General features: G+C 37.0%; 5 protein-coding genes across 6 annotated transcripts; 2 read left to right on the plus strand and 3 right to left on the minus strand.

Annotated features, from left to right (window-relative positions):
* Positions 1 to 2,321: 2,321 nt before the first annotated feature.
* Positions 2,322 to 3,144, plus strand: LOC120017195 (MLP-like protein 31). Its single transcript, XM_038870330.1, has 2 exons — positions 2,322 to 2,568; positions 2,675 to 3,144. Exons 1-2 carry the CDS (start codon positions 2,388 to 2,390, stop codon positions 2,956 to 2,958), a joined length of 465 nt encoding a protein of 154 aa, XP_038726258.1. The 5' UTR covers positions 2,322 to 2,387; the 3' UTR covers positions 2,959 to 3,144.
* A 1,189-nt stretch (positions 3,145 to 4,333) lies between these two features.
* On the minus strand, positions 4,334 to 10,167 carry LOC120015935 (protein IMPAIRED IN BABA-INDUCED STERILITY 1-like). Of its 2 annotated transcripts, none has more exons than XM_038868447.1 (9): positions 9,692 to 10,167; positions 8,454 to 8,738; positions 7,817 to 8,134; positions 7,077 to 7,304; positions 6,757 to 6,854; positions 6,142 to 6,229; positions 5,514 to 6,047; positions 5,160 to 5,292; positions 4,334 to 4,782 (listed from the first exon to the last, which is right to left on the minus strand). In XM_038868447.1, the coding sequence occupies exons 1-9, from the start codon at positions 10,028 to 10,030 to the stop codon at positions 4,778 to 4,780; spliced, it is 2,028 nt and encodes a 675-aa protein (XP_038724375.1). In that variant the 5' UTR covers positions 10,031 to 10,167; the 3' UTR covers positions 4,334 to 4,777. The 2 variants fall into 2 exon arrangements, with proteins under 2 accessions (XP_038724375.1, XP_038724374.1); XM_038868446.1 differs by having other exon boundaries at positions 4,334 to 4,680; positions 9,692 to 10,165.
* Positions 10,168 to 11,202: 1,035 nt separating this feature from the next.
* LOC119979956 lies at positions 11,203 to 13,885 on the minus strand. The gene is made up of 3 exons (XM_038822576.1): positions 13,575 to 13,885; positions 13,059 to 13,181; positions 11,203 to 11,810 (listed from the first exon to the last, which is right to left on the minus strand). The coding sequence occupies exons 1-3, from the start codon at positions 13,810 to 13,812 to the stop codon at positions 11,653 to 11,655; spliced, it is 519 nt and encodes a 172-aa protein (XP_038678504.1). The 5' UTR covers positions 13,813 to 13,885; the 3' UTR covers positions 11,203 to 11,652.
* Positions 13,886 to 14,248: 363 nt separating this feature from the next.
* LOC119979955 (eukaryotic translation initiation factor 5A-2) lies at positions 14,249 to 16,449 on the minus strand. The gene is made up of 5 exons (XM_038822575.1): positions 16,283 to 16,449; positions 15,416 to 15,538; positions 15,241 to 15,297; positions 15,087 to 15,161; positions 14,249 to 14,555 (listed from the first exon to the last, which is right to left on the minus strand). The coding sequence occupies exons 1-5, from the start codon at positions 16,403 to 16,405 to the stop codon at positions 14,454 to 14,456; spliced, it is 480 nt and encodes a 159-aa protein (XP_038678503.1). The 5' UTR covers positions 16,406 to 16,449; the 3' UTR covers positions 14,249 to 14,453.
* A 1,142-nt stretch (positions 16,450 to 17,591) lies between these two features.
* Positions 17,592 to 19,486, plus strand: LOC120016757 (protein WEAK CHLOROPLAST MOVEMENT UNDER BLUE LIGHT 1-like). Its single transcript, XM_038869666.1, has 2 exons — positions 17,592 to 17,696; positions 17,858 to 19,486. Exons 1-2 carry the CDS (start codon positions 17,592 to 17,594, stop codon positions 19,484 to 19,486), a joined length of 1,734 nt encoding a protein of 577 aa, XP_038725594.1.
* The last annotated feature ends 1,279 nt before the right edge of the window (positions 19,487 to 20,765 follow it).

Genomic DNA, 20,765 nt, shown 5'->3' on the forward strand with positions numbered 1-20,765 from the left:
CTTGCATTCGTCAACACATCTCGCTTGGCATGAATCACCATGGGTTTCTGGTTTTGGATCTCTATGCCTCTTCTCCTTGGCTTGCTCCTCTGACTTTGCATTCGTTAAGAGACGACTTTCATTTGTGAAGATTTAGAGAGAGAACCCGTAAGGTGTTGTTTCCATCTCGCCTCTCTTCGTGACCCATGGGAAGATGACGCAAGGGTTAAAAATCCAGAATGGCTTCTTGTCTGTTGGAAGCAAAGTTATCCGCACACTCACTAAATCTTAAACTTAAACAAGTAAGAAGAGGAACTCAAAATTTCTTTTTTCTTTCTCCACTTAAAACAAGGATTACAATGATATATTTATAATACCCAAGAGATTATTTTAAAGACACACAAATCAAAGCAACAATTAACTTACACAAACTTTTATAAACAAAAACACTTGAGTTTTCTTCATTTCTAGAGAACTCCAAAAGACACATTTATTCTTACGAAAAATCAAGTTTAGTTTTCTGCACCCCCTCGTAAACTTGATTTCTTCACAACTCCAAGCAAGCTTCTTAATCTCTAGAAAATATCATGCTTGAGTGGTTTAGTAAAAATATCAACAACTTGATCCAAGGACTTCACAAATTTCAGATCAACTTCTTTATTAACAATGCATTCTCGAATGAAGTGAAATCTTGTGTCAATATGCTTGCTTCGATCATGAAATACTGGATTCTTTGCTAAAGCTTGAGCTGACTTGTTATCAATCATAATTTTTGTGGCTTCAACTTGGTCTAAACGAAGCTCTTTCAACAATCTTCTCAACCAAATAGCATGACAAGTACAAGAAGCCGCCGAAACATACTCAGATTCACGGGTTGATAATGTGACTATGGGCTGCTTTTTTGAACACTAAGAAATTGCCTTATTTCCCATGAAGAACACAAACCTAGTAGTGCTCTTTCTATCATCAATATCTCCAACAAAATCACTATCACAAAACCCATCAAATTAAATTCTTCCGAAAATGAATAAAGGATCCCATAGTCAAGAGTACCTTTAAGGTAACGAAGAATCCTCTTGGCTGCCTTCATGTGAAATTCAGAAGGAGTTTCCATGAAACGACTTACTATGCCAACTGCAAATAAAATATCAGGTCTTGTACAAGTCAAGTACCTTAGACTTCCCACAATGCTCTTGAATAAAGTTGGATCTACACAATTCTAACCATCCAACTTTGAAAGTTTTTTTCCATTCTCCATAGGAGTATTAACCAACTTGCACATTATGTGTTTTAGGCACATTCTATCTTAGTAATAAAAATTATATGTATGTTATTTATGTATTTAAATTTTAAAATTGTGTTACTTCTGAAGAAAAAACTCCCAATCTTCTAGAGTCATGGCATTATTTCATTGGCTCATTAAATTATTTCTTTTTTTTCTTTTAATTAATAAAGTGAGAATTAATCAAAAGTTAAGATTTTTTATTCTATCCATCCCTCAATTTTTGCAGAAGAAAAAACAAACTACGATGAATTAGGCTATTAGCCGAGTAAAAGAAAAGATACGTAGAGTAGAGTTTATCTCCAATATTTACTCAAACTCTAGGCAAAATCTGTTTCTCCCTTAGAATTCTATTGTCTTTGAACTAATCTTATCCATATCAACTTGGATCATCTTTGTTCTTATCTCTAAAATTAGATTTGGCACCATAAATAGTATAGCCATGGATAAGGAGTGTAACTGTTTTTTTATCCGTCTGTAAAACTCTCTCTGTCTCTCTCTTGTTCACAGAGATGGCTGGTGTAAATGCGCTAAACATTGCCGTTCCCAGCCAACAATCCAAAACAATTGCAGATTTTGACCCTCCGAAGAAACCAAAACGAAACAAGTATGCTCTTGCTTGCACACTACTGGCTTCCATGACTTCAGTCCTGATGGGTTAATTTCATAGCTGGAAATAATTTGATTTAATTTGTTTTTGTTTTTGACACTCAGCCAGTCATGTGTATTGATTGTCGGAGTTTGATTTAATAGTTTAAGGCTCGAGAAAAATGTGATAGTGTAAGAATATATATATATATATATATATGAAAAAGACTGTTTACTGTATATTTATACAGTAAACAGTCTTTTTCACCATATCTCTTAATTTATCTCAATGGAATAATAATTTTAGTGTGATAAGATTCTATTGTTACACCTGGACGTTGGAAAAAAAAAGATGTAAGATGTAACAATGGAATCTTATGATCAATTTAGGTAAGTATTCCATATTGATAATAGAGCATCTGGTGATAAAGACTCTCCACTACTATATAAATGGCCAAACACCCACACCATGTTTCCTCATCTCATCATCGATCATATCATATATTTTCTTCACTATCAAAACACATAGCAAGAAACCATGTCTCTCTCTGGGAAGATGGAAACCTCTTTGGAGCTGAGAACTCCTGCTGCTAAGTTCTACGAGCTTTCCAAATCACAAAACGGTATCAATCTCAGTCAAGCCACGAATGGAAAATTAGCTGGTGAAGTGGTGGAAGGTCAACTGGGAAAGAATGGCTGCGTCTTATCCTCAGACGCTCGTAAGTAAATCTATGTATGTATGTATATATATATATATATTTTCCCCTTGATCACATGTGTGTGTATGTATACATTCTCACATAATTAAAACTACTTGTTGAACAGCTGGTGGGAAGAACATGTACAACAAGATGCTGGTGGAGAAAGTAGATGATGAGAACATGAAGTTTTACTGCAAAGTGATTGAAGGAGAACTCCTGAAGCATTACAAGAATATAAACTACAGTGTTCAAATTACTCCCAAGGGTGAGGGGAGTGTTGTGCACTGGACTATAGAATATGAGAAGATGAACAAAGATGTTTCTGACCTTAAGGAAACCATTGATCATTGTGCTGCTCTTTCAAAACAATTTGATCTTCAGTTGTCCACTAACATGGCAGTGGCTTAGTTAGATCCATCCATGCCACAAATGAAAATCCTCTCCCAGTACTCTATGATGCTGAACTACTAGTACAATAAAACAACACTCTACTGGGAGATACATATATATGAGACTACTTGAGTGGTTGTATAATAATGTCTTTGTATCAAAATGCTATGATAAATAAAAATATGAGTGTGTTTAATATCTATAGTTCGAAAGTCCAAAGATTCATCATCTGTTGGGTACTAGTCATGTCATACATAGTCATACAACAGTACTAGTTGCTCTTCATCAAAATGAAATAAAATAGGGTGGGTTCTTTGATAAGAACCCATCTTTGAATCAAGTCCAGAGCACTAGAGCAGGATCCTCTCTCCAAGAATAGAATTGCTGTTCTAAGACACGACTATAATTGAACTCCATTTACTCAACTAACCATACCATCTTCATCATTTACGATTTAGCAACACACATCGCAAACCTTATGACCTTATATATAGTCATTACTCTTGGTTCGGAAAAACGGTGCACTGCTCGATATCCGGTCAAGGAGAGAGAGGCTTGAACTCTCTGGTACCCATAGTCAATAGGAAACATGGAGCCAGTAATTGAAAAAAAAGTACTACAACTACAACTCAAACTCAGTAATTGAAAGCCAGTTATGGTGCATGTATGTGGTGTCTATTTGCTGCATAACTAGGATGCTCTAATTTTGGTATTAGGGGCAAACTTTAGGAAGAAAGAGGTTCACTTTGTGCCTGGGCCATCAACTCCTATATATTAAAAATACCAGAAATCAATAATGAATCTATTGGAGCCAGGTGTGCTGCATATGTATGTATGGTCACATGTGTCGAGACATAAAATATCCCATATTGCTCGGATAAACCCACCAATGCAATATGATTTATAAGGAAAGTCCCACCACCTCTCAGCCTTTTTCCTTAAGTCCCATTAGTGAGATGACTTACGAAGAATAAAATCGTACGAGCTCGTTGTATCTACATGGATCGGGAAACTCAAAACTGACAATATTATCGATATTAGTAAGCTGAAATTTCTATATGCATGTGGCATAATTAGGATGTTCTAGTATGCTCTAGTTTTGGGGATACAAACTACAATTCACGGATTTCCCCTTGGAACTCAAAATTTGCAAATGAATTTTTTTTTTGTTGTTTTCCAAATTTAAAAAGATACGTTTTTGCGATCAACAATTACTTACCGATGACAGGAAAAAGCGGAGAAGGATATTGTAAGGCTTTTAAACCATGAACATATACATGACTTGACTGCTCTCAGGATGAATAACAATCAACCTACTTTTCATCGTTGAAAGCCATGCAGCAATTCACCAGAAACTAAAGAGAAACTTAAATGAAAGGATAAGAAGAAGACAAAGTTAAACTGAAAATTTATTGCTATAAATGAGAGAATCGTCACCCTTGATGCCCTATGCTTTTCTCGTTCTTTCTTTGTGGCTTTCTGGATCGGATTATATTGCTGTTTCATCAAAATATATGTCCTCCCTTGTGTTCATCACATGTTCTTTGGAAAACTCTTAACCAAATCGTTCTCCAGTCTGATGGCTTGGTAGGGGAGACCACATTGGTTTTATCCTTGAGAAGGTAGGATTCTTAATGTCTGTATGTACTCCGAGGTTGTTGTCTCCCGATCCATTGCAAAGTAATCCGATCATTCTGCAAAGGACTCACATGTCTGAAAATTACCTTCATTGTCTCTTACCTGCAATAATGGTACAAGTATGCCCATCATTATGGATGGAATGAATAAGAAACAGCTGCTCCAATCGGTTAAAAATAATGTTGAGGTGGTCATTGATTCAATCTGAAAACGACAACATTCAAGCTAACTAAAGACTGTTGGAGAAACATAATTACAAAAATGAGAGCATCACTGCAAACCACTATAACTAAGAATGATGACTAATGATGGTTTGGCCACATTTTTTCCCCCCCAAATCAATTGCTCTTTATTTTTTTTTCTTGTACATTGAAGTCAATAATGAGTTTTTCTTTTTCTACCTACTACTTTATGAAAGATGGGAAAGAAGGAACAAAAAGGTCATAAGAGTGAAATGGTGGAGTTAAAAGGCTTGATGAGACAAGTTAACAAAAGAAGGCAGTCTGGTGTGACCTGAAATATATCGAACTTGACGGGGAAAAGAGAGAGAACAAAAAAAATCATAATCACAATTATCTTACCCTTTTGGAACCATGACTTTCTAACAGTCTGACGGATATGACGCTCATGCCTCTCTAAGAGTCCATCAACTCTATGTGATTGAGATAATAAGGGACCTGAAAATTCAACCTTCTCCCCTTGATCTTGAAAACTCTGTCAAAACAACAAATCTATCATGTAAGACCAAAAGCATTGATCATTTGCTCGACATTTGCAAACAAAATTCAAAGCATAAAAAGAGACTATAACAAACAGATCTTAAAGCTCCTTCACAAAAAGATTACAAGGGTATGATCATTTTTCTTCAGTGTACTCTAACCCAAGGTTGAAAGTTATTTTACTATCATTCAAGGAAACAATGTTTACAAACATACCAAGTAACCTCTTTTTGAAGCCATTTCCTCTTTCTCATATAGTGCCAACGATAGTTCCTGGGAGTGGTATCCATCAGAAGCATCAAAGGAGTCTGGATGCTCAAGTTGGCTCCATCGCTTAAGCAAAGCACGCTTGGTATTCTCGTAAGATTCATGGTCTCTCAAATCAGTACGGCCCCCATCTATAACATCACCATTCTCATGCCTTTTTGAGTCAAAACCATTTTTTGGATTTAACGAGGCAGAAGGATCTAATGCTTGAGTTATGTGACCTCTGGAAATAGATCTGCTGTGAGATCTCACAGATACTTCGTCTTTTCGCCTTCTTGCCCATGCAAAGCCACTAGATGTGGAAACTTGTAATGGGCCAGAAAATGGAACATCTCCTTGAGAAGCATTCTTTACATGGGTTACATCTTCCAGTTTATCAAGAGATGGCTTTTGCACCTGCCCACGTAGGATGACATCTCCTTTGGTGAAATCCACCTTACCGGGGTTAATCTGTTTTGCACCTAGCACCTGACCTGCCACGTCCTGGAAGGTAGAAAAAGCCAGTCCGTAAAAAACATCTTCCTAAGACATATGGAGAGAGAAAGAGAGGGAAAGGGGAAGAAAGAAAGAAAGAGACCTCAGCTTGTGCTAATTTACTGGATCCATAAGATTTTCTTGTTGGCTTTCTTGTTTCAGGGCCACGAACTCTCCCACCGGTCCTTTTCCTGAAAATCCAGAATAAGGTTACATGTATACCTTAGGAAAGAAAAAATAACATAATGATAGAATGTGTGCATTGAGAAACTGAAGAATACCGACGCTTCAGAAAGAAATAAAAGAATGTCTATCAGCTCACCAATAGTATTGGTAAGTCGTAACTTATACCTAGAAACTTCAAATCATAGATTCATAATTTAACAGATAGATTCTCTATTGCCTTCTGTTGCCCATTAGTCAGTTTTCCCTTAGAATCAATACAAAGTTTCGCTAAATGACTACCGTTCCACTTTCTCTGGGTATAGAACCAACTAGTGAATTTGACTGCTAAGCAACCATCATGCAAAGATTAGGTCATTACTGGTTTCTTCTTTGTCATATGGGACTCTGGAAATCCTATCATGGAAATTTAGCTAATTACACAAGCTAAACTTTTATTACTTGAAACCAGTCCTGTTTCTAGGATTGTATGAACCAACACCACTAATTTTTAGTATAACAAGCTTTATTCTATTTGGAAAATAAAGACTCTCACCTTTTTGCCTCCTCAAGGTTTTTTGCATCAATCTCCTTGCTAGGTGGGTATTTTGGCAAGCTTGAGGGATCACATGCATAAGGCTTTGTCGTGAAATACTGATTTGTAGGTAAACATCATAATATTAGAATAATCCTACTGATGCAAACCAAAGGTTCACAAAGTTCTGAAATCTGCACATGCATGCTATTTATTATTGCAGAGAACATGTTCCAAGCACCAAGAAGATAATGCACTCAATCAACAGAAAATGAATCATGAAAATGGCGGATTTTGTAATGTGAACATTACATCAAAATTGGATGAGAGACAGTAACTACCTCGGATGCAACAGCAGAGGAGGCACTCCCACGCTTGTATGGCTCCACAGAAAGGAAAGTTTCTATCAAGTTCAAAGCAGTTGCAGAAAAATCTTTAAAGGCCTCCCTAAGACAACTAGTATAAGGTTGTTGTGGCTTGAATAAGGTAGCATGAGGAAGTTTGGACTTTTTCCAGTATTCATCAGGTGGGGAACCACAAAGCTTGAAAATTTTATGTAATTGTTCAACCTGAAGGTACCCAAAGAAAATATAGAGAAAATTAAATTAGAAAAGATATCAATAGAAGCTATAATAACATCATACCCTAATTAGTCTAGATTACATGTTATACTCCATAATAGAAGTCATAAGACCAATTTCCCAATATGTGCATATATGCTGCTTAACAGTGATTACAAAAAAAAAAAAGTTATAACATAGGTGGAGGAGAAAGGGAAACAGGTCTCACATGCTGATATAATCAATATATTCTTGCCCCAAATTAACTGTCCCCAGAGTAAAAAATTCATATACACCAAGTTCAAACACAACCTTGAAATTAGATATGGATGGAAGGAATAAGAAAGAAATAAGACTTTATAATATTACTAGAGAATGCAGCTTTAGATTGGGAAAATTGGCATAACAAAATCCACATAATGCATACTAAATAATGTCTCATTCATGAATATGAATTGTTAAGGCAGAAATAAGTAAGATGAATAGCTCTAGTGAACTAATATTTTAATAGAACTGATTACCTCTGTTCTCCCTTGAAGGATAGGTTTTCCATAAAGAAGTTCCCCAAACACACAACCAACACTCCAAATATCCACAGATGCTCCATAATCAGTTGATCCCAGTAAAAGTTCAGGAGGACGATACCATAAAGTTACAACACGACTGGTTAATGGCTGCTGTTGCCCAGAAGTACAGAAGTTTGCCAATCCAAAGTCAGCCACTTTCAGAATCCCATCATTATTTACCAAAAGATTTGATCCTTTGATATCCCGATGCATTACATCCCGTGAATGACAGTGCTCAATTCCAGCTAATAACTGCTTCATGTAGCATTTGATCTACAAAAACAAAAGTAAATCCTCTACGCTTCAACATTGAAATAGACCAAAAAAACCAACTCTCCAAGGCAGCACTTGGACACCACAGGGCACAGGACAATACTCTTTCCATTCATTATTTATTGCTCAAGTGACGAGACATAAATTTGGAAAAGCTATGTTAGACTCACATGTGTTCCCAAGGTGAGTCGAACTTCATTTTTAGTTGTACTTTGAATTTAGTGCTACAGAAATTAATCAGAATTGTCTCTTTGTAATGGGGTCAAGATGTCTAATTGAAGTTCCAGACTATCAATCCAATAAGGCCTTGCTAACAAACCTGTGACTCGCTGAACGTTACGTCAGGGCAAGACAAAAGTCCAGTAATATCATGTTCCATGTACTCGAAGACAAGGTATACACCGCCTGATAACTGGGATGTGATCAAACCTTCCAATTTTATGATGTTGGGATGATCAAGCCTACGAAGAATCATTATCTCTCTTGCCATAAAGCGAACACTCTCGCGATCATAATTGTCAAATCGAACCTTTTTCAGAGCAACTATTTTCCCAGTTTCAATGTCACGTGCTCGAAACACACTGCTATAGGTGCCCTGCCCAATCTATTAACGCAACCAAAAATCGATAAGTCAATCAGTGCAAAACAAATAAAAATAATGATGACTACCATCAACAGAAATTTCTTAAAAGAGTGGAAATAAATCGTTCTTGACAAATGAACAATAATAAATTGTTACATTGCTCAAATCTCCAGCTCTATCTTAATGATGGTTCCTAATAAGCAGTTTCAGGTGCACTAAAATTTAGAATGGAACAAACACACGTGTCATCATCCTCATCGAGAAACTATCTGAGGTCCGTTACGTATCATCATCATCAAAGCCTTAACATGCACACAAGTGTTACGCTAAATTGTTGATCAATAACTCGCATAGTACAAATGAGGTAACTCATGTCTTATCAAATGACCACTAGAATCATTATAAATTCTATTGTATATCAAACAATTGTTGACGAGAAACAAACATTGCTGCACCAAGTTTTTGACAGGTCATAAACTAGCTTTTTCCAAGTAACTCCTGTGAAAAGTTCAGCTACAAAAGAAAACATCAGTAGACAACACCATCTAAGAGAAATGTACGGTAACACAACACTATGGCCAGAAGGAACTTCATCAGCACAGGAAGTGAGGAAGGTCCATAACAGAAGCATTACATGAACATGTGACCGTAGCAACGAATGAAAGTTTTAGAAATGGCATAACATTGAGAGTTAAATTAGAAGTTAGGGAATAATGCCTTCCATACATGACACAAACCCACAATAAAGAAAAGTAATTTAAATCATTAAATTAATAATATATGTGTTTTAATAAAAAAATAATATCCATTTCCCTTCCTAGTTCCCATTCTTCACTGATTCATACCATCAAAGCACAGAAAGAAACAAACAACAACACGACAATAACCAGAGTCATAAGTTCACAAATACAAACGATAAAATATTCAGTTGTCATCAAAATTGAGTTTTTTAAAAAAACCCAGTAATTCCACACCTTCTCCAATTTTTCAAAGGCTTCAGAACGAAGAGGCACCCAGCCCTGAATCGCTTCACCAGCAACGGCGGTAAGCCATTCCGGCCATCCAGCGGCAACTTGCTCTCCCACAATGTACTTGTGCAGGTTCCCCAACCTAAAACTAAACGAATCACCCCGCGAACTCGCCCTCCCCGACTCACCCAACTCGCTGTTATACCCCAAATCGCCACCCACTTTCTTCTTCCCGAAGCTCCCCTTCTCCTTCTCGCATTCCAACCCGACTCGGCCAGGAAACCCGCCCGAGTGGTCAATTGCAGGGGTCACGGACACCGCCTGCTTCGAGCTGACGCAACCCATCAAGAACCGCGGAGAAGCGGCAGCATACGCGGAAAAAGAAAACGAGAGACAGAGGAGTCCAGTCGACGAGAACCCGGTAAGGGAGTGGAGGATCCGAGGAATGTGACAGTTGAAGAATAATGATGGTGGGGTTTATATATATCCACTGATTTCCTTAGATTTATTTTTCTTTATTTTTTCAGATTTCATGCGACATTTGCGGAACTTCATTGACCCGAAATCACCGCATAGAATTACAAAAAATCTATAAAAAATATTTTAAAAGGTCTTTCTTTATTTGATCTTTCTGTTTCTTTTCACATTCTCTTCTTCTTCTGTGCTGTCACATTTATTACCTTTTTCAGTCCACATATTGGTGTGGGGTCCACCCAAAAGTTTCTGGTTTTTGACAAACAGAAGAGCAAATTACTTTCATTTTCAATTTAGGGTTTGTTGATAATAATGGAGAAAAAATTACGGGGGTTTTGATGGCAATGATAATGGCGTGTTATACAATTTTATTTTTTTTTTGGTTATTGGGATCACTAATAATGTCTAGACAGTAAGTAATTGGGCAATGCAATCATGTTTTACCATGCCAAGACTCACTTTTTTTTTCCCCTTTTTGGAGACACCACTATGTGTTCATGATCATTGTGAAAATCAAAAGGTTGAGACTTTTTTTTGGTCCACTTATATTAGGAAAGTCCAATTAACTATAAAAATCGATTTATTAGGGTATGATTAAAGCGTAAAGTAAGTGTGGTATTACTCAAAATGAATTCACATTAAGAATAAATGTGGAAATGCTATTTCATGAATTCAACCTGAGACCTACAAATTACAGCCATGTAACTCTACCACTAACTCACGCGCTCACCTCAACTCTACCACTGCAACTCCAACAATACTAAACTACAATTCTTTTAGAGAGAGAGATGGGTCTAGTCAAAGGTTGGTCTAGTGGTGTCCCCATTCATGTCATTGTCCAGCAACTTTCACTTAACCACCATCTGACTAAGCTTACAATCAACTATGGGTCATTGTCATCACAACTCTCACAGGATGATTGTAAGTAAAATCATCCATCGTGGTTACAGTGAAAAGAGAGTATTCACTGGGGCACTGAAGGAGAAAAGAAAATCATTGCAGCACTATTGAATCGTAGTTTCAATTCACAAATACATACTAGCTAGGCCAAACAATCACAAGTGTGTAGTAATTAGAGGGGTTAATGTCAACATGCATAGAGATCAGAGATTCTTCAATGGACACTAGAAGTTGTCCACTTATACTGCTATTCAAGAATGTCAGCCAACTTGGTTTTACCATAATTGATCATCATTACCATGATTGTTAAAACAACACAAGACGAGGCACTAACCTTTCAGAAGTCTATTGAGAAGATGTTCTACCACACAGACTCAAGTAAACATCAGTCTACCACACAGATAGTTTCAGTGTCAGAATATAACTTTCTTCAAGTTTCTGTGATTTCATTTATTCTGCCAACATTCAGATGATAGATAAATATTTGACTTTGATGCCAGCAGCTCGTTGCAATGAATGTTTAAATGCAAGTCAAAATGAGAAAACTTGAAACCACAACAGAGTCCTGAATTGGTATGTGTAGACTGCTATCGCTATAGAGATTCATCATTATATGGCAGTTTACAAGCAGCCATCCGATTTTTTGACTTGTACTGGCCAAGCATTTCAGCAAAAGTTCGGCAACGGCACTGGTTTCCAGGTCTAATCACATCTCCGTAAACCGCCATTTCGATGATGTCAACCTCCTTGTCTGCAAGTTCATAAAAGGGGGAATTTCAAATGAATGCTCCACTAATTGGACCATGAATTTATAAAACAAGACCATCAAAATCCAGTATAACAGCACACTGTTTAAGAAGAATATTTGGTTGAAACACCTTTTGGTGTGTAGGGAATGAACACTGCCAGAAGCTCAAATGTTGTGCAGGCTTCAACAACTTGGTTCAAACTGTCCTTTCTTTTTTGAAGGAAAATACGCAGGCAATACTGGCTAATGTAGGGTATCAATATCACATCATGGCCCTCACACGCAGGGAGCGGGAGGAAAGTCCCTGTCAAAATATCCTAAACCAATCTAATGTTAGATGGATTGTGTCTAACCTGAGCCAAGACATGCATATCACAATTACACAGTAATTACGCCTACTAAAGCCTGCTTAACAATCGCTGCTGGTAAAATGACAAGGCCATCACTTTCTATTAGAAACAAGTCAAATATACGCGATGACCTACAGATTTCCAACTAGAATGCCATTTAATCTTATTCAGGAGTCCTTGTAATTTTTTATATGGCCTAGGTCAACCTAATGCAAATTTGATCTTGAACTTAAGACATGCCATATGTAAATAACCCATTCAGCCTCACGATTTTCCCATATACATTCCACAATGTCCTCAGCATCCCTCATTGGAACCTGATATTATTTTTTAAGACTCATGGGTATGCTAGCCCATATGCCAAAACGCCTATTCACATTTCATACATATATCATATATGTGTCAGGACACGAGTTATTTCTATAAATTGGGAATAATTCAACCGTGATCCCTGTGCTCGCATTCCAATTGAGACCCATGCTTATTGCCAGTACGAACTGCTAAACGTCTAAAAAAGTCCATTTCAAGCTCGAATTTAGGCAGACAGGAATAGGATTATATGCAATATACTTATATACCTACTACCCTAGCAGCCTCACTGAGCCTCATGAAATTCATCTCAATGTCTCTAAACAGCCTCTTCAAGATGACAAAGGGAGAAAAAAAAAAAAAAAAGGTACCTCAATAGTAAACTAATAGACACATCTAAAGGATTCACCCTATCCAATGATCTATATAATTGCACAATGCAAACACATACTACTGTAATGAGTTGAAATCCTCATATAATTCAAGGAACTCTATGTGTCTATAACCAAAGGAAGTGTGAAAAAACGAAATAAAGGAGAAAACAAGCACTTCAATATGACAACTGAACCTAAGAACTGCGGCAAAATCCTACCAGTGAACTTGATATCACAAGAGTAGCCCTTCAACTGAGTGGCATCCACATAATCTTTGTCTGATTTGAACCTATTCACCCTTGTTTGAAGAATTTGACAGTTCTCTGCTGTCGATTCACCACCTGCAGCAGCACAATCCCCCCAATCAATCGACAAACTGAACCCCAAAACTCTGAAAAAGTCATAGTTTGCCCTCTTTTGAACTGCTAATAGAGCAGCCAAAAACATATAACAGTAAAAATATTTCCAATGATGCTGTCATGTTTTCTTCAAACCCTAAAACATCAGGTAAATCAAGCCACAAGTGACAATTCTTAAGTTCAAATTCCAAAATATGCTTCCTAAATCTTCAGCGTCAAAGCAATAGAACACATATTCAAGTTAAAATCCACCCACCAATCAACCCAGTCCAATCTATACAATTAGAACACAGAAACCCACGAACCCATGACAGCATTAAATCCAAACAGCAAAATTTTTCCAAAAAAGAAAAGGATAGAACAAAACGAGAGTACCTTTGGAGTAGGGAACGATGTGATCGTACTCGAAACAGAGGCAGCCATGGCAGTTGCAGAAGCGCTTGCAGACGATGTTACCAGCTGCGTCTTTGCGCCATCTCTCAGGGTGTCGACCTGGAACAGTTTGTGCGTTCTCCCAGCACTTACTCTTCGCCCTACGATCAAAGTTTCTCGGCCTTTCCTCTCCGTCGCTGTTACCACCGCGAGAACGATGCGGCGAGGAAGGAGAGCTCATCGATCTCCGACCAAATGGAAATGGATAACAAATTTTACGCACCAATTCAGCTGCAATCTCATGTTACTGACATTTGTAATTTTTAGTTTACTAGTAATTCGCACGATTAGAGTGCCAACCCGGCCCAATAGTTTCTAACAGGCTGCCGGAGTTTCCGGCTCACAAAGCCCGGCTAGGCTCGTTTGAAACGGGCCAGCCAGCCCTTGGGCCCTTAGGGTGCTGGGCTACATTATTTGTGGTTCAAGGCTCAGCCCGGCATGGACCATGAATATAAACGGGGGGCTGGCCCGGTCCACTAAAACAGCGGGCCAAACCACATTTCACTCTACGCCTTGAGTCCCAATTGAACGAATTCACTGTTGAACTCGAATTTCTCGACTGAATGTCTTTAAAACTTGGATCCCAACTGAAAGAAACCATTCCTAACTCACATGGAGAAAGCAAAATGAACAATATAAAAGACACGGTTTCCCTATTCAAAGAAGCATCACACAAGAACACCGTGACATAGCCTTTGGACCCGGAATGAAAATAAATCAATCTGCAAGAGTTTTCCTCAAGTCTTATGTCAGACAAAATATTGAAAGCTATTACAAATTCCTTTCCACTGGTATTATAGGGATTCCAAGCGGAGTAGAAAACTATTTTGGACCAATATCCTTGAGTGCACATATCTGCTCCTCCCCCATTGCAGACATGACGGACACAACCAGGTCCTTCCCATCAGCAAAGCCATCCTTAATCTGCAAACCCAAGATATTTGCAAGACAAAATAAGTCAGAATTATTATGAACAGTAGCAATCTCCTTCCTTCCCACCAACAAAGCAGTCACTATTATTTACTCTCACGTAAAACATACAAATATATAGAGTGTGAGGTATAGATCACACCAACAGGCAAAATCAAAAGGAACTAAAGAAAAATTGTAAATGTAGAAGCATGAAAGGAGTTATAGCCTATCAATTTATTCACTTAACCCACTAACTTTTGTAAAAATATAACAGAGCAAGGTCTACATTAACAAATTAAGAAATCAGATGCGCACAAAAGGGAGATGAAATAAGTCAGAAACAATTAACATTAGATAAATTACACACAACTTTGAAGTAAGCAAAAGACACTTGGAAACACCAGACATGACCTCAAAGGGCTACACCACCACATCAGACATAGCATTTGAAAAAAATTATTCCACCAGCCATGCAAAACTTTGTATAATTAGCAATGAAATTGAGGTCCTTTTATTTGAAAGAAACAAAGGTAAGCCATTAACCTGAGTAAGAAGATTATCATCAGTTGGCAGCTTCAGATCATCCTTAGTGTTGCCATTTTCAGTGAGCAAACTTACCTGAAACATCAACATTCCAGTGAATGATGATTAATTTACAAGCAAGGTACCGTCAAGGAAAAGATTAAATAAAACTCACAAATCCATCCTCAGAAATATCAATCAGCTGGTAATCAGTGCGATTAACATGAGGAACCTGCAATAACACAGATGAACACAAATATTGCTTTAATAGCTTATAAAAAAGAATATATGTGGATTAAGCACTAGTCATAATAATATCTTTAAAAAATTAAATGAAAAGAATGTCATACATCACAATTGTGGGAAGATGGCACAATATCTTCAAGTTTTTTGCCATTGAAGATGTCAATTGCAACAAAGTGGCACTTGGCATGGCCATGCTTACCAGTCTTGGAAGTGGAAACTTCAACAACCTGTCAAAAAAAATTATGCCGATAGTTCAACTTAAAAATCACGAAGAAATGCGTACATGAAAAACTTAGCTACAGGCCTACAGCTTAAGCAAACTCAGTTCCACAAACGTCTAATCACACATACACACGCCTAAATAGATACATACGGCAAGATTTGGAGATGGGTTTCAATGAGAACTCTCCATATGCACTTGTAGAAAGTCACAAATACTACATATATATTCCCAACATTCAACAAAGAACAATCACTGAAGCACAGAGATCTGCGTTCTGTTAGTGTCTTTCTTTGATCATAAAACAAGTTCTCAATTACCAATCACTTTATGAATAAAATTAACTACGAAACCAAAAATCCTCACTGATAATCTCAATTATTTTACACTAATACAAGTTACACTAGTCAAAAGTCATTGATCTCAGAATACAGGTTCCGCAAACAAGAGCCAAAAATTATTCCCTCAGATTTCTCCGAAAAAATTAAATACTTCCCCCTGATTTTCCAGAAAACAAAAAACCCTTAATTAATAAATTCATCGCCAATCCAACAGCAAGCAGATCTCAAAACGATAAACCTCTAATAGGCTCAAACAACGTGTACGGAAACTTCAATTTGAAGAAAATTTCTTTGATTCACGGTTTAATTGAACTCCAAACAAAACAAAAACTGGCAGACAAAGGAATTTAAATTGAGATCTCACAATACTATCAAAGAAGAAAATCAAGCATAAAGTGGTAAAGATGGACCTTGCAAGGACGGCATTTGATAACGATGTAGCCGTTCTTGCGTATAGTGCCTGCCTGCTGTGGGTAGGTCTTGGACGCTCCGGCGTCGGCCTTCGACTCGAATTGATGCTCTTCGTCGGACATCTCACTTTTCAAGTAAAGCCTCTCGCTTTCCTCTTTACGCGACTTTAGGGTTTCATCAGGATTTATTTCTTTTCGGCGACTTAACCAAACGACGTCGTCCCAAGTCCCAAACTTCATTTGGGCCTGGGCCATATAAAACACGAAAATGACATATAGTCCAACTGTTTGGTAGCTCATAGAAACCCAACAGATTTATTCCGTTGATTTAATCAATGAAATATTTTGATTTACACTATTTTATCCCATAATTCATTGTCCAAAATTAATTGTTTTAGTATAGATTCCATTGTTTTTTAAAAGCACAGTTTAGAATTTATTGTTTTCGTTTTGAATTCATTTGTTTTTTAAATTTCATTAAAAAAAATAATGGAATTAAGAAATTCCATTGAAAAAAACAATAAAATTAAGATTTACCCGATAAAACTTATCGACAATGGATCTTATTAGAAAGAGTTTTATGCGTTGAATCTGAATATGTAGTTTTTTTTTTAAAATTTAACATGTATTTTGAGAGTTAAAACCTTTTAAAATTTCGTTTAAGAGACTTGGACTCTCATGTGCTATCACTATATGGGCTACCTAGCACTAGTGTATAAAACAAGAGGATAACTTGGAACCTTTTTATGCCGACCTCTACAAGGTCTATGTGCAGTCCATACTCCATAGTTTCCTCCATTGATGGACACTTCAATTATGATAAAAATAAATTAAAAAAAAAACTCTACATTGTATTCTCCAGAACAACTCATCATCAAAACTATACAAGAAAACAAATATGAGATAAATATAATATGTTTACTTTCCTTCATTTGCATCATTGCTAGTACTCTATATCTTCTAGGTTCTCTCATAACATAAATCTCTGCCTTCCATAGCAAATTCATCACCAGATTTCAGTGTCCAGGACTCTTAGGTATGCCACCGATTAATAGTTTGTGTTTGTTATGATTCATCAGAAAAGACTAAAGAAAGAAAAGTAATGTTTTTCTGATCAAAAGTACTGATTGGAATGGTTAGAATTTTGAACTTTTTGCAGTTGTATAATATGTAGCTTGTTTGCTGATTGAATTGCTTTGGCTTTTGAACCATATGTACATCTGGTGCTGTCTGTACATATCTTGGAGATTCAAAACGGCTCAATAGCTGGTTTCTTGGTGTTGTTCTGGGTATTTCCTCACTGGAGAATATGGGTGAGATCGATACCAAACCAATTGAACCAGTCCAAGTTGCCCGGGTTTTGTTCGGGGAGAAAGGTGATCAGAAGAAATACAAAACTTCCAGCAGTATTGATGTAAGTATTCACAAGCGATCTTGCCATAAAAATCATTCCTGTGTGAATCCATTTTGAATTTATAGAATTTGTTCAATCTCATTATGCATATTCAATATGAACACTCGAGATATGAGTACTTACTCTCATAGGTTTTATTGTTCTTTATTTCTTTGTATCAGCAAGAGACTGATAAAGAGGAAGATTATGATGAGCTGTCAAAGGATTTGTCCAACTGCAAGGTACAATTGGAAGCAAAGGAGGGCGTGTACTTGCAAGCGATGTTGAAGCTGGAGCACCACCAGAAAACAGCTGATGAGCTCTCCACCTCACTGAAAAAGGCCGAGGTGGAGAGAGACTTCTATATGGAAGAATGTAGGGCAGCTAAGTATCAGATCGAAGAGCTCGAAACGAGGGTTAAAGAGGTTGCTGAGAACCTTGCGGAGATGGTGAAAACAAAGGAGCAGCTTTTACTGACTCTAACTGAACTGAAGGCTACACAAAATGAGGTGGTTAGATTGGAGACAGAACTTGCTGCTGCCGGAGAATCAAATTTCAAGGTCATAGCACGAGCGGAACAATGGGAAATCACTGCAGATAAGGAGAGGGAGAAAGTGCAGGAGCTTGTAAGACACATTTCAGAGCTCAATGAAGTTATTTATATGTCGAAGATGGCTGCCATTGACGCAGAGAAAGAACAATGTGCTATTTTGGCTGAAAACAATGCTGAGATTGAGTTTGCGACCGAAAAGGCATTTGAAGCACAAGAGAAGTTGGAAGATATGAAGAGACAATTGGAAGGAGAGCATGAATTGGAGAACAAACTGCTGGCTAAGTCAGAAGTTGTTGATTTACTGCAGTCGGAACTCAATCAAGCATTTGGGTCTCTTAGCTCATCCGAGAAAGCTAATTCTGATGCTATAAACAAGCTAAAATCAGATATGCAAATAAATGAAACAGAGAATTCTGAACAAGCATTGTATATTCAGACATTGGAGATGGAACTGAATCAGTTCAAAGAAGATATCAATATTGCAAATGAAGAGGTAGGCCACTTGAAATGGGATCTCGAATTGCTGAGTGGAGAGCTACTGAAGGCAAGAACTGAAATAGAAGAAATCAAAGGAAGAGAGACTGCAGCACAAGATGAGATAGCATTGCTGAAATCCGAGCTTGATAAGGAAAAGTCGAAGATTACATCAGTGGAGGCAGCTGAAGCAAGATCAGAGAGTGCTGAATCAGTTTTCTATTATGATGTAGAAGCAGAAGTGGTATCTGAAGAATCCGAGAACTCTAGGTTTATCAAACCCCAAAACAAATACTTCTATCAGAATTTACAACACCGTCCGACAGATGTCTTAGAAGCAGAAGCTGAAGAAAAAACAGATGAGATTCATGAAAATGATGCGAAGATTACAATTTCTGTTGAGGAATACTTATCATTATTGAAAAAAATTGAGGAGGCTGATAAAGTTTCTCTGACACTAGCAGAAGACTCTAACCAGATAACCAGCTACGACAAAAACAATGAATTGGAAACTCTAAAGAAGGACTTGGAAGCTGCAATGGTGAAAATCGGGGAGTTCAGGACTCGAGCAGAACAGGCTGCTCGCAGGGCTGAATCAGCAGAGAAAGCAAAAGCCGCGGTTGAGGATCAACTAAGGAAATGGCGCGAAGAGAACAAGAGACGAAAAGCTGCTTTAGCTGCACTGAAAGAGGAATGTCCTCCAAAAGTATATAGTCCTCCCAAATATGACAACAGACCTAAAAAATATCAGCCATTGGGGAAGATACTGAACATGAAATTCTAGTTTTTTGTAATCCATACGCTCCATGGAATTATAGTTCAACCGTAATATTTTCTTAAGGAACAAAACTAAAAATTCTGCTAACACACTTTATATGAAACACCATATATGGCTGCTAATAAGCTACTACTCATTTTCTTGGTTAGTTTCTATTGTTCCTGCAGATATGTTCCATATCTTGGAAGGCTGAAGAGCAAATCAACAACAGCTAATGTTGCTTCACTAGCTTTAACAAAGTGGCGGTACGGGATATTTCTTATACTACAATAACACACTCAATGGCACGCCAAAGCTCTCTACTAGGGTTGCTAGTAATTAGTTGCAACACAGTATATGCAACATCAAATCTGGTATAATTAGTCGTAAAACGCAAACTACCAATTAAATTATCATAACCCTTTTGATCAATTATCTCATTATTATTCTCAACGAGAAATAAATGAATTCAAGGACAGTTGCAACATGCTTACAATCATAAAAATCATATTTTTAATACTTTCTCAATGTGATGAAACTTATCTAACAATATATCATCACATGCCCTAACAAATTTTTCACACCTAACATGAAATTCTACCTCAATAGCTGAAGTCTTGTGAACTTCATCGTCATCATATCATCTGTGGTCGGCCGCAGTTGCAGAGAGGTGAATTGTTTGTGATTTTCAGTTTGATTTTGGGAGTAGCAATTAGCGAAAGTAATGCGGGCTACACAATGGTGGGCTTGGGCTATGGGCCTACGGCCCATTGTGTCCTAAAGAGACTAATGGTGCGTTTGATACAAGGGTAATGGGGTGTAATAGTTACAAGGGTAATTAAATTTTAACTTTACTAGTGTTTGTTATGTCAGTATAACTTTTACTCCTGTAATAAATTTTAGTAATTAAGCTTATTTTTTACACATAAAGTTTAGTAGTGGGGGACCTGGGTAATAAAAAGTAATGAGAAGTTTTACTCCAACCTATTACCCCTTTAAATAAAAAATTCTAAAAGCCCATAAATTATATATACACATATACATATACACAGACACATATATATACACACATATATATACACACATATGCACTTATATATATATATATATATATATTTGTTATATATATCTATATTTTTAAAATTTTTGTACATGATAGTCGTAACAATAAAAAACATAATCTCATTTTTTTCTAATTTGGTTCATTACAATAATAACAAACAAGGGTAATGGTATTACACCAGTAATGTATAGTCGTAACAAACAAAAGTAATTAATACTTGGGTAAATTTTACCCTTCTTTACC

Source organism: Tripterygium wilfordii, chromosome 15, assembly GCF_013401445.1.
Source record: "Tripterygium wilfordii isolate XIE 37 chromosome 15, ASM1340144v1, whole genome shotgun sequence".
Taxonomy (NCBI): domain Eukaryota; kingdom Viridiplantae; phylum Streptophyta; class Magnoliopsida; order Celastrales; family Celastraceae; genus Tripterygium; species Tripterygium wilfordii.

Excerpts from the sequence above, each read along its gene's own strand:
- LOC120017195 (XM_038870330.1), top strand. The coding sequence starts at position 2,388 with ATGTCTCTCTCTGGGAAGATGGAAACCTCTTTGGAGCTGAGAACTCCT. Across the intron at positions 2,569-2,674 it reads CGTCTTATCCTCAGACGCTC|CTGGTGGGAAGAACATGTAC; the intron begins GTAAGTAAATCT and ends CTTGTTGAACAG.
- LOC120015935 (XM_038868446.1), bottom strand. The coding sequence starts at position 10,030 with ATGGGTTGCGTCAGCTCGAAGCAGGCGGTGTCCGTGACCCCTGCAATT. Across the intron at positions 7,305-7,816 it reads TCCTTCAAGGGAGAACAGAG|GTTGAACAATTACATAAAAT; the intron begins GTAATCAGTTCT and ends GGGTACCTTCAG. Across the intron at positions 6,048-6,141 it reads GTAAATTAGCACAAGCTGAG|GACGTGGCAGGTCAGGTGCT; the intron begins GTCTCTTTCTTT and ends TCTACCTTCCAG.
- LOC119979956 (XM_038822576.1), bottom strand. The coding sequence starts at position 13,812 with ATGAGCTCTCCTTCCTCGCCGCATCGTTCTCGCGGTGGTAACAGCGAC. Across the intron at positions 13,182-13,574 it reads CATCGTTCCCTACTCCAAAG|GTGGTGAATCGACAGCAGAG; the intron begins GTACTCTCGTTT and ends GTGCTGCTGCAG. Across the intron at positions 11,811-13,058 it reads TTGTGATATCAAGTTCACTG|ACAAGGAGGTTGACATCATC; the intron begins GTAGGATTTTGC and ends ATGAACTTGCAG.
- LOC119979955 (XM_038822575.1), bottom strand. The coding sequence starts at position 16,405 with ATGTCCGACGAAGAGCATCAATTCGAGTCGAAGGCCGACGCCGGAGCG. Across the intron at positions 15,298-15,415 it reads CATCTTCCCACAATTGTGAT|GTTCCTCATGTTAATCGCAC; the intron begins GTATGACATTCT and ends GTGTTATTGCAG. Across the intron at positions 14,556-15,086 it reads ATGATAATCTTCTTACTCAG|ATTAAGGATGGCTTTGCTGA; the intron begins GTTAATGGCTTA and ends TTGGGTTTGCAG.
- LOC120016757 (XM_038869666.1), top strand. The coding sequence starts at position 17,592 with ATGGGTGAGATCGATACCAAACCAATTGAACCAGTCCAAGTTGCCCGG. Across the intron at positions 17,697-17,857 it reads AAACTTCCAGCAGTATTGAT|CAAGAGACTGATAAAGAGGA; the intron begins GTAAGTATTCAC and ends TCTTTGTATCAG.